This window comes from Atractosteus spatula, chromosome 7, assembly GCF_055471065.1.
Source record: "Atractosteus spatula isolate fAtrSpa1 chromosome 7, fAtrSpa1.hap1, whole genome shotgun sequence".
Lineage (NCBI taxonomy): Eukaryota > Metazoa > Chordata > Actinopteri > Semionotiformes > Lepisosteidae > Atractosteus > Atractosteus spatula.
In genome coordinates, this window is record NC_142712.1 from 48337029 (window position 1) to 48350898 (window position 13870).

At 40.5% G+C, this 13870-nt stretch overlaps 1 protein-coding gene across 1 annotated transcript in view; it reads right to left on the bottom strand.

Moving 5' to 3' along the window:
• The window catches only part of nedd4a (NEDD4 E3 ubiquitin protein ligase a), a 49184-nt gene that overhangs the window by 23072 nt on the left and 12242 nt on the right, over positions 1–13870 (bottom strand). The window contains exon 5 of the mRNA XM_088920630.1: positions 9378–9431. Coding sequence (XP_088776756.1) covers positions 9378–9431 — 54 coding nt within the window. The remainder of the gene's footprint in view (positions 1–9377; positions 9432–13870) is intronic.

Genomic DNA, 13870 nt, shown 5'->3' on the forward strand with positions numbered 1-13870 from the left:
AATCTGCATACCCCCTTGAGTGAACTGTGACATGAATAACACAGAACTGTCAGGAATCAGGGTTTTGAATCAGACCTACATCAACAGGAAAACTATGGAGTAATGTAGCAGCATGACAAAGTAAGAGAAAAGGCAAGGCAAGCCACAGAAATCTGGATAGGTTGTAGTGGGTGGAAGATGTCTATGGAGGAAAGTACCAGAGTTTGGACTAAGACTTGTTGAGAATAATTAGTAAGTAAGAGGCAGATTCTGTAAATGTTGCTCAGAAAAAGCAGTGGGAAATGTAATTGAAGCAGACAAGGGGAGCTGGCATTAAAAGGATTGATTTAAGATGATGAAAGTGCATCCAAGAGATGTAATCTGCAAGATTAGCAGCGATATGGGAGGATGTATGAGTGTCAAAAGGGAAAAGAGACATATTTGAACATTATCAATTTTATTGATACAAAAGTCATGGGAAGAGATGAGAGGACTCAGGTAAAAGGAGTACAGATCTAAGGGGATCCATTATCGAAACATGGAGGACACTAGTGGATAGAGAGTAAGAAATAGAGACCAAGTGGTTACAGCAGACCAGGAGAACTATGTGTGAGCAACACCAGAAATTCAGTACAAGTTGAATGAAAGGAATCGGAAACAGAAAAGTTAGTTTCTGTCAAATGAAAACCAGACATGCAAGGACCATGTAGTGAGCGCTATAGAAAGACAGAGGAGATAGAAACATTTGAAGGTTTTAGAAAGGGAGGGAGACATTTTTAAGAAAGGTGTCATGCAGGCATTTTGAAGTGTTAAAGAGCTTGCAGATGTCAGCATTTGCAAGAAAAAGTTAAGGCGAACATTTCAGGAGAAGACAGAATCAGGAGATCATAGACAAGGAGGGATGAGAAGGAAGGAGAAGTCTGAGACAAGCCTACAAAGATTGCTGGTAGAAGACAGTGACAAGACAGTGAGCAATTTAGAGCTCTTTCATTTTTCAAGTGCAGGTTAGATCTAGCCTGGCAAAAACATGAGGGAGAGCCAGACATGGGAGAGGGAGGAGGGGGCAAGGTGAGAACTGGGTGGATAGAAGGAATGAGGTGCTGTACATGCAGGGAAGAGTGTAGGGTCTGCATTGACACATTCTCTGGGCTTACAGGCATGAGACCACAGAGGAAGCAAGGTAAGAGCTAGGCAGAATGGGAGCTGCAGTGGACAGTCACAATGAGAGCTGATGGTGGAGGAAAAGATGGGAGTGCAAGGAGAAGGAGAAAAGAGAGGAAGAGGAAATCTCCCCAATGATGCAAAGCATGCCCAGAAAGGACAAAAGCAATCCTGTAACCCCACATCCGAAAAGAGCAGGGGAATGGGATAGGATACAGGCATGGGAGTGGGCTGCTGGGGTACTGGAATTGTCAGAGTAGATCAAGGTTTTGTTGAGAGCAAGGAAATTCACAGAAAGATGGGGAAGTTGGGACAAAGTCAGCTTTGTTAGATGCTTATTAAGCAGTTCAGTTCCAAAAAGCACGTGGAAGTAAGTGGTAAGGAACTCTTTTCAGGGAGCATTTCAGCAGGGAAAAAAGAACAAAAGGAATTGGGAAATATGTACATACATTTATTTGTGAATTGCCCTTTCAGCAGCAGATCACATATAAATCCTAGAGCATTTCAAATAATTTATTTTACAGATCAATCCAGATATTCTTCTGTCAACTAAAAGTCTATAAGTTCCGTCTCTTCTTTGAAGGTGTGACAAAGAAAAACAGCTGAACCTATGAGGCAATAAAGTAAGTGCAAATTCACCCACTTAAAGGTGAGTAAGCACCAAGAAATATACATGACAATGTATGACCAAGAGATACAATACAGAATGAAACAGAATAAACGGTAAAGCAGAGAGCTAAGAAATAACTAACAGAGATTACAGTAACAAACATATATTGTGCTATAGCCAGCATACTTTATTTTCAAGAAGTAAAAAATCCCATGACCTAGTAAGAGAAAGATATGCTACTGAAGGCAATACTATTGGCAGTGATGAGCCAGGATTTGAAACTGTTTTAACTTTTAAGAATTGTAACTTGTAAGTATTAACTTGTAACGTCTAAGAATGAAAACCCTACTATTCCTAAATTAACTCACACTGTACCTCTCTTTCATGACTATTTCTAATTAACATGTATTCAGCTTCAAAAAACTGGATAAACATTAACTAGTCTTTGTATTTACAGTGCCAGGCTAAACAATAAACGCAGACATTTTCAGATGAGATCTTTAGTAAAATTTAACAACAATGGTATGAGCACGAAGGGGTGTTCTTTCAAAGAACAGAATGTCGAGGCCTGTTGTGTTTACTCTTTATTCTCTTGTATATATAATACTAAGAATGTCATGGTGGTCTTTAGAGCACTCTGCCCTTGTTAGGGGAAACCTGAAAGCATGAACCTGAAAGATTTTTATTGGGAAGAAATATAAAGTATCAACTCCTATAGAAAAGATAAAATCATTGATCGTCACTATTATTGTTTAAAAAATAAAGCCCTCATTGGATTCCTTATAAAAACCAACACTCTTCCTGAAACACCCAGACATCAACATTCTACACAATGCTGACAGACTACATTTCTTCCCAGTAGCCACAGAAAAAGTGACTGGGGCCAGTTTCCAACTTAAAACAACAAAGGGCTCTTTGCATGGCTGATCTGTAAGGGCACTGGAAAAAAAAAAAGGCAGTGCCATTTTTCTCGTCACGCTAGATTGCCAGGAACAGGCAGTTTTACTGCAGACGTTTCAGCACAGAAAACACAGGAATTCAAACCTGCTAAAGCAGTAATCATCTAACGGCAGTAACTCTTAACACTCTGTGATCGCTTGATCTTCTATGTGCAGAGCATTTCAGCTAAAAAACATAAAAACAATATAAATACTAACAGAGGTGGAATTTGCTTTTTCCCCCCAATATTATCATTTTAAGCTGTAAACTCAGATGTAATGAATCTGGAAGATCCATACAGGCCTGAAGGATTTATAGGTAAGATCAGCTGTCTTACACATTAATTATATATGCTGTCCTATCAATAAAAACATTCTTAAGGTGCTGACTTCATTCTAGGTCACAAAGACAACAATAAAACAGTATTTTACAGAGCATAGCATAACTCCAGATTTGCTCCATACACTACCATACACACACCCTTGCTATAAAAACTAAGAATAGAAATAAGAATCAGTTCATCCTACAATAGGACAGGATCTTTGATTTTAATTTTGGCAATCAAGAACATGATTTTTATTATTTACAAGAAGTCTGAAACAGAAATGAAACATTGAGCAGTTGTTCAAAATGTTTAAACTGTATTTTAGCACTTGCAACTGCAATGCAAGTGACTCCTCTAGCCAGTTCCTAATGCAGCAGGTCGTGACAAGCTGTTAAACACAGAAAGTCTGTTACCCAGTGCTTTACAACCATGGGCTGGCAGGGAAACACATGGGAAAAGCAGCATGCAGCCCTTTTAGTGTGCCACAGACACAGGGCTGCATCACCCAGGCCCTGATATAATTTCATGACCCCAGTGTACAAATGGCTGACATGGCTGAGAGCTACTCTAATATCAAGCTGTTAAATTTGAATCCAGGGCTTGTGTATCACTGCGATGGGCCAGACTATCTGGAGTCAACAGACATACTTTTGAGGCTGTTTATTTATAGGCGGGGTCTCTTTTCACAGCTATAATTAGAATAAATATATGAAGTGTGCACGCAAAAAGTGTTAACAGAATAATAAAGGAAAGCCATCTGTGTTCACATTAGTTACTTCATTTCCAAAACAGGATCAGGAGGGGTTGATTTAAGTATTTAGCATCCTTCATGAAAATTAATAAAGCTGAACTTTCAACTCCCATCAAATGTTTGTCCACATTGGTATTGTTTAATGTTCTAGAGGAGGTAAAATTACTTTCACAGCTATTTAACCAACAGGTACTGGCCTCAAATATCCAATGCTCATAGAAGCTGATTGTAACTATGCAAATGCTCATATTTCAAATCTGCATAATAAAGGAATATAAATCTATTCCTTGATAAAACTGCACTAAAGCGCCTGAGTATCTATTCTACAATACAGGACCTACTGTATGTTTCGCATTGTGACGTTTAGCTGGAGAAATGGTCCTTGCATTCCCACTGGCTAAAGACTTACTCCTTTTAATTTATTGCTTTACTTTAGGAGGAACACTGTAGAAGGGTTTATAACTAATTTAAAGACCCAAAACATCACCATTAAAAAATAAGTATTCTAACAAGTGTGTACTAGTTTTATATTTATTTACATCAACTATGTTTGCAGCACCTGTGTATAGCCTAACTGCATCAACATTAAAACTGAGCTACAGCTCCTACTCTATCCTGCTGCTTTTACAAAAGGCAACTCAAGTGTTTTGTCATTTATTAACCAAATTCTTTGCAAACTGCAATACAAGAGGTTAATCACAGACATAAAAAGTGGCTAAGGTTTCTGTTCCCGAAGAGAGAGGAGACTCATTCCGATACGCCACTGACACACGCCTGAAGGTAGCTCACAGACGGTCTGTGTATTGCAGAGTTAGCTGGCAGTCTTTGTTCTTACAATGAAATCAAATGCAGAACTGCAAACAGCAACCGAGGTAAGAGCACAGTACAAAAGTTACCAACTTGTTCTCCTATCACTTCAGCAGGTTTCGTGAATTTTTAGGGGATGCGGTTTTTAAACTGCAGCAACTAAGAATGAAATGTTCCTTTTCCAAGTCTAAGTGACACATTAACACTGACATTGTGGCAGAACCAAAAGATGGACTCAATCACCATAAACCTTTATCAACAGTTTCCTCACCATCTTGTAAGCATCTGTTGTTCTCAGTTTTCTCCTCACGAGTGATCAGCAAAACTCTGGTGCACATAATCGGTGCACGGCAGGCACTCTACTGTATTTGCTGCATGAATGTTAGCTAAAAGGGAAGAGCTGTTTAATACTATTCTGAAACTATAATGTGTATTTATTTTTCGGTTTATGTTTTTTTCCTACACCACCTTACACTGGTACCCATTTACACAGCTGGGCAAACAGTTTTACGGGCAACTGTTTCACAAAGACATCTTCCCATTTATGATACCAGACTGTGCTGAAAGATTCAATGTAAACTTTGTCTCGTGACAAAGGGAACTGAACCTCGAGACCTTTTTACTCTTCTGTACAGACCAGGAACATGAACAAAGCAGCTTACCTTGTCCCTTTTGCCAGGGCTGCCTGTAACATTGTCAGCCTTTGAGTTTCTGTTTATTTCCTTCAGGGAACCACAGACCCTTCCTTCAGCCCCAGGAGACAAATGAATGTGTACATGAGGGGGTCCCGTCTTCGAATTATGTCTCCTGGGATTGGAAACATGGCATGAAATATGTTGATATGGCACTTCAAGGGAAAGGCTCCTCTGCAGAGCATGATGACGACCTTGGTTTCCTTCCTTTTTGTCTTCTGCCCTAAAGCCAACTTGGTAATCAGGACTCCTCTGCAAGGGGAGATACGCCGATGTGCTTCGGACGAGTTTAATGTGGCGGCACAGTGGTTCAGTTTCGAGTCCCGGCCCTTGAACAGCTTGCTCAGAACTGTGCTGCCCCTGTGTCATTGTCCTCTCACTCCCCTGGGCAACTGCCCGTTGCCGAGAGAAATGCAACAAAATGCTCGCGTGTTGTTCTGATCGGTCACAAACAGCTGTACAGTCCTGACCAATGTCAGTTTCCCTGGGTTTATCTGGCACTGGTGTGTTGAGATGCAGTGGCCTTATGTCCCTGAGTTCCACAGTGGGACAGCTGCTTTTAGACAACCGCAAGCCACTGAGCGCTGTTGCGATGGAGCCTTTGGATGCAATCTGATCGTCCTCTTGTGCAGACTCGCCGGCAGTCAGTGAGAACTGGTGAGAGGTTTGGTATGGACCACGCATCGGTGCAGGCCCAGGGCTAACTGGAGAGGCTGGCGGCGTGTTACAGGGGCTCCGTGGGAAAATGACTAAGGAGGAGCAGCGCCTCAGCGGTACCTTGGCCTTTCGTCTCGTGAAAGTCCTTTCAGGCCCTGCTGGGCGTTCAGGGATGTCAGGTTCGAAAAATGTACTGCTACCACTGCAGTACCCTGCATCGCTAGTTGTGCTGCTGCTGCAGGAACCTCCATCAATGCTTGGGCTCGCACATGACGCAGAATCCCCACTGCTTGTGCTGCTTTCATTTGCGCCAGAGCTAAAAGAGGCGCCTTCATTCCTGGTACCAGTCAGACAAGATCCAAACTCACCTTCATTACAGGAAGCATGATCAGCAGTGGGATAGTGAGGAATAGCACCTGTGTTATCGCTGACAAGTTTGCTGTTCGAACAAGTTCTTCCATCACCTGAAGCACGAATAAAACAGCCATCATGAACAACCGCAGGGCTGATGCAACTTTCCAGCTCTCCGTTCAGTTTCCGAGGCTGCAGGGAAATTTGCAAAGAAGTGCTCTTTTTGCTGTTGTTTACCTTTGGTATAAAGACAGATGAGCAGCGCTGTAAATTTCCAAACTCTGGTGACAAGGGAGGCAAAGCCAACTGCCCTGGAGTTACCTTCATTTGAATCGAACTCTGCCCTGTGCTCTCTGAAGGCCTCTGAGAGGACACGCTGAAGTTTTTCTCCACGCCATTGCTGCAGGTCTCCGATAAAGGGTCAGTGTTGCTCCTTCTGGTTGCAAAATGCAAGCGAAGCCGCTGTGCCATTTGTCTTACTTTCTAATCCTGTAAGCGAGTGGAAGGCATAGCAAAACCCACTTGAAAAGAAGCAAAGCAACTGCTTAGGATCCTGTTCTGTGATTACAATCATTAGTAGCTGTACATAGCCGAAATAGCTCCAGTGACAACTTACATTCCTCTCGTGGCTGTACTGAAGTTATTAGCCAGGGAGGTCAGATGAACTCTGAAGTGTAAGCACAACCAAACGAATAGCTCCTGAGACTGCACAAATCCTAATGGTCTGTATCTTTAAGGAGCCAAGGTACATTCAGTCACAGAGAACCGCATTGTAGCAACTTTAAAGGCAGAGCTCAGCTGCTGTACTGAACCCAAGCCAAAACCTCGCTTCAATTATACCTTCTCCAATTTGCACGAACGAATCCAGCCCAAAAAAAACAATCTTCTAGCATTTCACATTCAAGCGCCACAGTACTTCTCTCTTCTGCTCCAGGCCAGCCGAGCCTTTAGAACTGCTTTAAGCAGCAATGTGTCTGAAGTTTCTTTGCTGCGCCGTAACACCACTAATATTTTTACCCGTTGGGATAGAATTACAGGAAATCAGGAAGAATGAGGTCCAGCATAATTCAGTATCAAACCAAGGATTGAATTCCCAAATACTATCCATACTAGGAAACCACTGGGATTGTGCAAATATGCAGGAAGCTACTGGTAGTTATTACTAACTGCAAACGAACTACGCTTGTAAAATGATGTGTTTTCCTGTGAAGCCCTTTGATGAACAGATAAAGCACTGGAAGCAGCAATGTTTACACTAAGCATTCTCCAATGAGTTACCCCAGCTATGAAACTTGTTTTGCTGAAAATCATCCATTTCACTGCCCTAATAAAGCCCAACATAAAACTAAATAAAGTTTTCAGTATGAAGGTGAATATTCAAAACCTTAAAAGAATTTATTATTTTTACAGAATATCTTAGGAAAAAATTCACCACATCTACTGATATCTGAGACCCTTTCTACTGTCTATCTACTCATGCTACTGTATATCCTTATATTTCTTTTGTCTGAGTTACATAACTGGGAATCATATTTAAACCCTACAGAGAGGAAGCAACACTTCCTGACACAAATTGACACAGTACTCAACACTGATGTACCCATTAGCACCTCTGAAAGACTCAGCCGATGGAAATATCCCATAACGGAACCCTATTTGATCATCCTAAGCCATTTCACTTAAAGGCAACGTCAAGACTGCTCACCCCCCTATTATGCGGTGAGCCCTGGAAGATTCTCAGTAGGGGGTTCTTAAATATCCGTCATTCCACAACTGGCAAACCACCTGCCCACTTTAAGTATTTATCAAAGCCGACGCCAAATGTTGGAGCTGGGAAACTGAAGAGCTGGCCATGTTCTCACCAGACATGTCAACCACCACTTGGTTTTTCCTCTTGAGAATGGTTCCAATTCACAGCCTATACAACTTTCTTTAAATCTGGGGTGTCCAAACACACTAGTAACGTCTGAGGAGACCCAAACTCCATCTATAAATTTTTCCTCCACATACACTTTCAACATCTGTTCATTATTCAAGGCTGCAGAGCATTTGTGAATTAAATCATGTATATTCCCCTTACAGATTTTTTCCTTGCATATTTGCAAAAAAGTTTCTTGCCATATTAAACAATAGGACTGACAAAGAGGAATAAAAAAGAACAGTATTATCAACTCTTAGTGAGAAAGGTTCCTTAGCTAATAAGAAACAGAACGCCATCTTCCTATGTGGGAGTTTATTTAACCTTTATGGTAATTTAGTACAGTGGCCAGTAACATTAAAAAAAAACATTTCATGTTCATACTTTACTGCTTTTAATGTGCTGACAACACATTCATTTACACTTTTAATAACACCCCCGAGCATATTCCATTTCCCTTACCTGCATTTTGTAGCAATAAAATGCAATAAAAGGTATACTGGCTCATTCATCGCAAGTTAACACACCAAATAGCTGAGATATTTTTAGGCATAGCCCATGGGTTCACAAGATAAAAAAAAGATATACTTCTAAACCTTATATTTTTCATTTAGGTTTTGATTAATTCACAACCCATGAGAACTCCATGCTACTATATACAAAGAGACATTTATCCAAAACTTAGTATTCGAAACTGCTTCTAGATATTACAAAAACACACCCTTGTTGTAAAATCAAGCCTGAGAATTACACCGAGTCAAAGAAAATGTTATTTTTAGCATACTCAAAATCCTGAAATATTTTTGTAATGAAGGATATGAAAAGCTAAAAACGTTCACAGCATTAGCACACTCCACTACGTAGTTATTGGCTTAGAAATCTGATAGTATTACTAAATGATTTTTCACATTAAAAAAGATGATACGATAACTACAGTCAATTATCCAGACAGATTATCTAATTAGTTGCATAGCACTCTAATGTGTGAAAGGTGTCAGTTTTTCTGAAAAGTCCAGCATGTGTAATTATTCTCAAATTACTCCTAACAAAAATAAAATGCAGGAAGAACGACACAATTTTCTATCCGCAGTCACAGCAACAAATTCATGAATACAAATATATAAAAAATGAAGAGTTATAATGAGCTTTGTGAATGCAAAACATGACTATGTTTACAATAAACTTACCAAACGGTTTTCATCAAACACTTCAAAGAGCAAGCGGTGCTTTCGGGGATGAACCTGAAAGAAAGAGATTGGTATTTACATGCTGTACACAAGTAGTGAATAGCAAATGTATGTATTTAATCAGCCATCCATTTTCAAACCAGTTCATCCAATTCAGGGCTGCAGGCCTATCCCAGCAAGGAATCACATGGCACACTCGCACTCGCACCAGGGCCAATTGTGTCTTTGCACTGTGGGAGGAAACCCGAGCACTTGGAGAAAACTCACATGAACACAGGGAGAACATACAAATTCAAGGCAGACAGCACCCCAGGTCCGGAACTGAACCCAGGGCCCAGCACTGCGAGGTAGGAATGCTAACCACAATGCCTTTGTGCCACCTGTACTGAATCATATCTTTACTGTTGTTCACATAAAGTAGAATTTAACACATTTCAAAAAAATATCAGGTAGACAATAACACAATAAAGAGAGACATACTCTATGTTCATTTGCTACCGTTTTTGTCTTATACACACAGAGAGTAACATGTACTCATCCACTTCACATTTTCCTTTCTCTCTAAGATATTCTATTATCAGAATTCCTGATTTGTAGTGGACACTATGCAAAATTCTAAAAAAAACATTAGCATTTCATGTAATTTTGTCTAGACTTTGTCTAGACGCATGTGAAAATAAATAATACCCTGGCAGAAAGAAAGACAGCACTGTAATGAAATATTAGGCCTACACCCCTTTGGTGGACAATTTAAACATTTATCTGACAACAAACAAATCAAAAGAAACCGTTCAAGTTCATTTCCAAACCAGTGCATTTATCTGTAAACACTGGAAAGGTGGGAGACCATTTCAATCCATTCAGTACCCAAAAACAGGACAAATGCATCCCAAAAGTCCACAAATGTAAACAGTGTTCTGCCTGAAGAAAGGCTGAAGCCTGTCAGGTGGCTATTGTGGAATTATATCATTATTCAGGATGTGGGGGGAAAAAAGACCCTGAAGTTGGCTTTACACTGATTAAAGAGTAAATAAGGAGTTTACAAGCAGCTCAACGTGTTGATGTTCATGTTACTTTCTCTGTCCACCACGAGGTATGGCTCCTCTTTCTCTTACTTTCGCACAGACCTCCAATCCAGAAAAAAGTTTGGCCACTAAATTTTGATAATTTCTCAACTTGGTGATTCGTTTTTTTTCACTGCTAACAGCTACTGTGCACTGAGCAAATGGAAGTCATGTCATAACATTTGCCGAACCACTTTATAGCATACGGTGTTGCAGAAAGCCGGAGCCTGCCTGGCAGGCAACGAGCGCAAGGCAGGGTGCACCCTGGACGGGACGCCAGTCCATCGCAGGGCAAGCGCAAGCCAATCATACATGGGGACAATTTGGAGACCACGGTAAAGGCCGATGGGGGAAATTAGGCCTGGACACCTGGATAACCCCCTACTCTTATCGGGAAATGCCCAGGGATCTTTAATGACCACAGAGTCAGGACCTCGGTTTAACATCTCATCCGAAAGACAGCACCCACTACAGTATAGTGTCCCCACTACTATACCGGGGCATGAGGACTCACACAGACCACAGGGTGGGTGTCCCCCGCTGGTCCCACTAACACCACTTCCAGCAGCAACCATAGCTTCCCAGGAGGTCTCCCTCCAGGTACTGACCAGGCTCAACCCTGCTTAGCTTCAGTGGGTAGCCAGTTGAGAGCTGCAGGGTGATATGGCTGCTGGCCAAGAAATGGAAGTATTTTGAATAATTGAATTTACTTGGCTGACACTTTTATTCAAAGCCGTGTACATTTGTACACAGTTGGAATTTTACTGAAGCTAGGACCTCGCTCAAGGGTACAACAGCAGTGCCCCGGCTAGGATTTGGACCCACAGCCTTCCAGTTAGGAATCAAGAGTCCTGCTCACTCCTCTTCACTGACACTACAAGACACAGAGTAGCTCTCAGGCAGCTAAATCTATAATTACCACACTGGCATTATTTCATGTCTTTAAAACTGCAGGATTTAATGCGTAACCCTAAACCTTTGACCAGATGCAAATCTGAATCTAACAAGCACACCAAAATAGCTGACTGCTTAATGGGGACATAAAAATGTTGAATTTCACACCTGTTAATCTCTTACAGTTATACTACCATTATTAAAAGTTTAAAGAGATCACACTCCTTTTATCAGCAGCTTGCTGTGCATTTTAGTGTTTCTCTTACCCAAAAGGAAGGGAAAAATAAACAGATGTTTATCTTGTTGTAAAGCTAATAATAAGTAACTATAAGAAAATAAAAGGGGTTACGGGATAGACAACACCATTTTGAAGCTATAACCGGTTCGATGATCTCATTCAGCATTTCTTGAAAGAAGCCAGAGTACCGACTTCAACCAGCCATGCATGGCTGGATAGTACGTTGCAGACCCCAACAACCCTTTGTATAAAGAAAGGCCTCCTGTTTTCAGTTTTAAATACAGTTTACACTTGTACCTTCTGGTTTGTGTTTAGCTTCCAGTTCTGAGGACGTTCGCTGAGTTTTTTTTATGAAAACTGTGTTAGGGCCTTCAAGAATTTTGAATGCTAGAATCTTCAGTGTTCGACATTACTTCTTCGCCTTTTTTTCTTTGTCCATGCAGAACATTTCTTTATTGATTCAAGAGTAACCAAAACTGTACACAATAATACAAATGCAGTCTTATTAGTGTATTGTACAATTTTAACTTCAGATTTAAGTATATATTCTTGTGATATGATTTTTTTCGAGATCTAGAAAAGTCTAAAGATTTGAATGATCTATCAGCATGAACACTTTAGTCTTTTTCATAACTTTAACACATCCAATCTTACATTTGTACTGTCTCTTTCTACCTGCAAAAATAATCTAAATGTCTAAAATAAATGTCGTGTGACAAGTGAATGCCCTAATATCTTTAATTTCATTGATGTCTTTTTAGAATTTCCTTTGCAAGTTCTTCAGTGTATACTAATCATATTATACATATTCTGTCTTTTGTCAAATTGAATTTCAACAGTATCTCATCAGAATCTAGATCTTAGACACTGTACATACCAGAATGAGAATGAGAGGAACTGCAGGTTCAGACATTTGGTGTCTGTGTTTGGCCGAGAAGCCAATGGTGCGAAGCTACCATCTGTGGGATTATGACTGAACGCCTCTACACCAGAATCCCCCTTAAACGGTGTTAATGAGCAGGAGTCCTAATACAGATCACTGCAGGCAAAGACTCTCCAAGAGCTCCTCTCACCAGCTTAATCCTATTTGCCCGAACACCGATTAATACTCTTCAAACATCCATGTGGTGCCTAGACACCACATCCTTTCACATGGCAATCATTATAAAACTATCTGGCTAACGTGCAGACTAATTTCAGCATGTCCAGAGAACACTGTAAATACATCCAACAACACATGAAACTCTACGCCAGTCCCTAAAATATTTTAGATTGTGAAGTCCAACTAGCCTCAGATCCAACCTACATATCCTTCAGCAAGTCCTGGGTGAATTTCTTTTGAATGGAGTCCAAATCATGCCTCAGGAAACATCCTATCTCCACTCCATATACATTACTGTGTATGTGTAAAGTAGAACTGAGAACATGACATATATATTTTTCACTTCATAATGAGCCCAGCAAGACTCTCATTGACACCAACAATACTTTTTTTCATTTTATTATCGCATTTATTAATCAGAAGGCAGTGAAAACAAGCAAGGAAATGATCTCTTCCACATGTTAATACTCAGGGAGCTGCCCTTGCTTGCAAAGACGATTGCGATAACTTTCAATGTCGAAAGCAGCAGCAATCACAGGACCGTAACCCACCACCCCATTTCAAGAACTCTTATCAAATCTCCTTTTTTAAAAAAGCTGAAAAATACAATTCCACAAATGTTTTAAAATATAGAAAGCCCATAAAAGCAGAGGGAAGATGGCGAGAGATTTAAACCACACAAGCTATAATATTACATTTCCAAAAGCTTTTTAACGGAAATGGGCTTCATTTTTCACATTAGTGGAAAAAAGACTGCGCCACAGCGGTGGTGCCCAGCCCTAGTCCTGGAGGAACACTGCGTCTTCTAGTTTGTGCTCCAGCTGGGTTCTTAATCACAGGCTCATTGATTTCAGTTTTCCGTTTGCTCTCAGCTCTTAATAGGTCAAATGAGATTTGTAATTGGTATTAACCCTGTACCAACTGCTGAGTTTCAGAACTGCATGAAATGGAACCAATCGGACCTCTGGAAATATATTCGTCGCAGTAGTGTCACACCCACCCGTGTCTGTTCATAAATTGATCAACGTCTCTTCTGTTTAATCAGAAATAATATCAAGCAAGTTGAGAGTATGTGAAGTTCTGTGCGCTGATGTTGCAGGGAATGGCAGCAGCCATGTAGCAGGGTGTGTTTTGAGTCTCTGAATTGACCGAAGAAACATCGTTAAATCTCAACAATCAAACAAATCAATTAAAA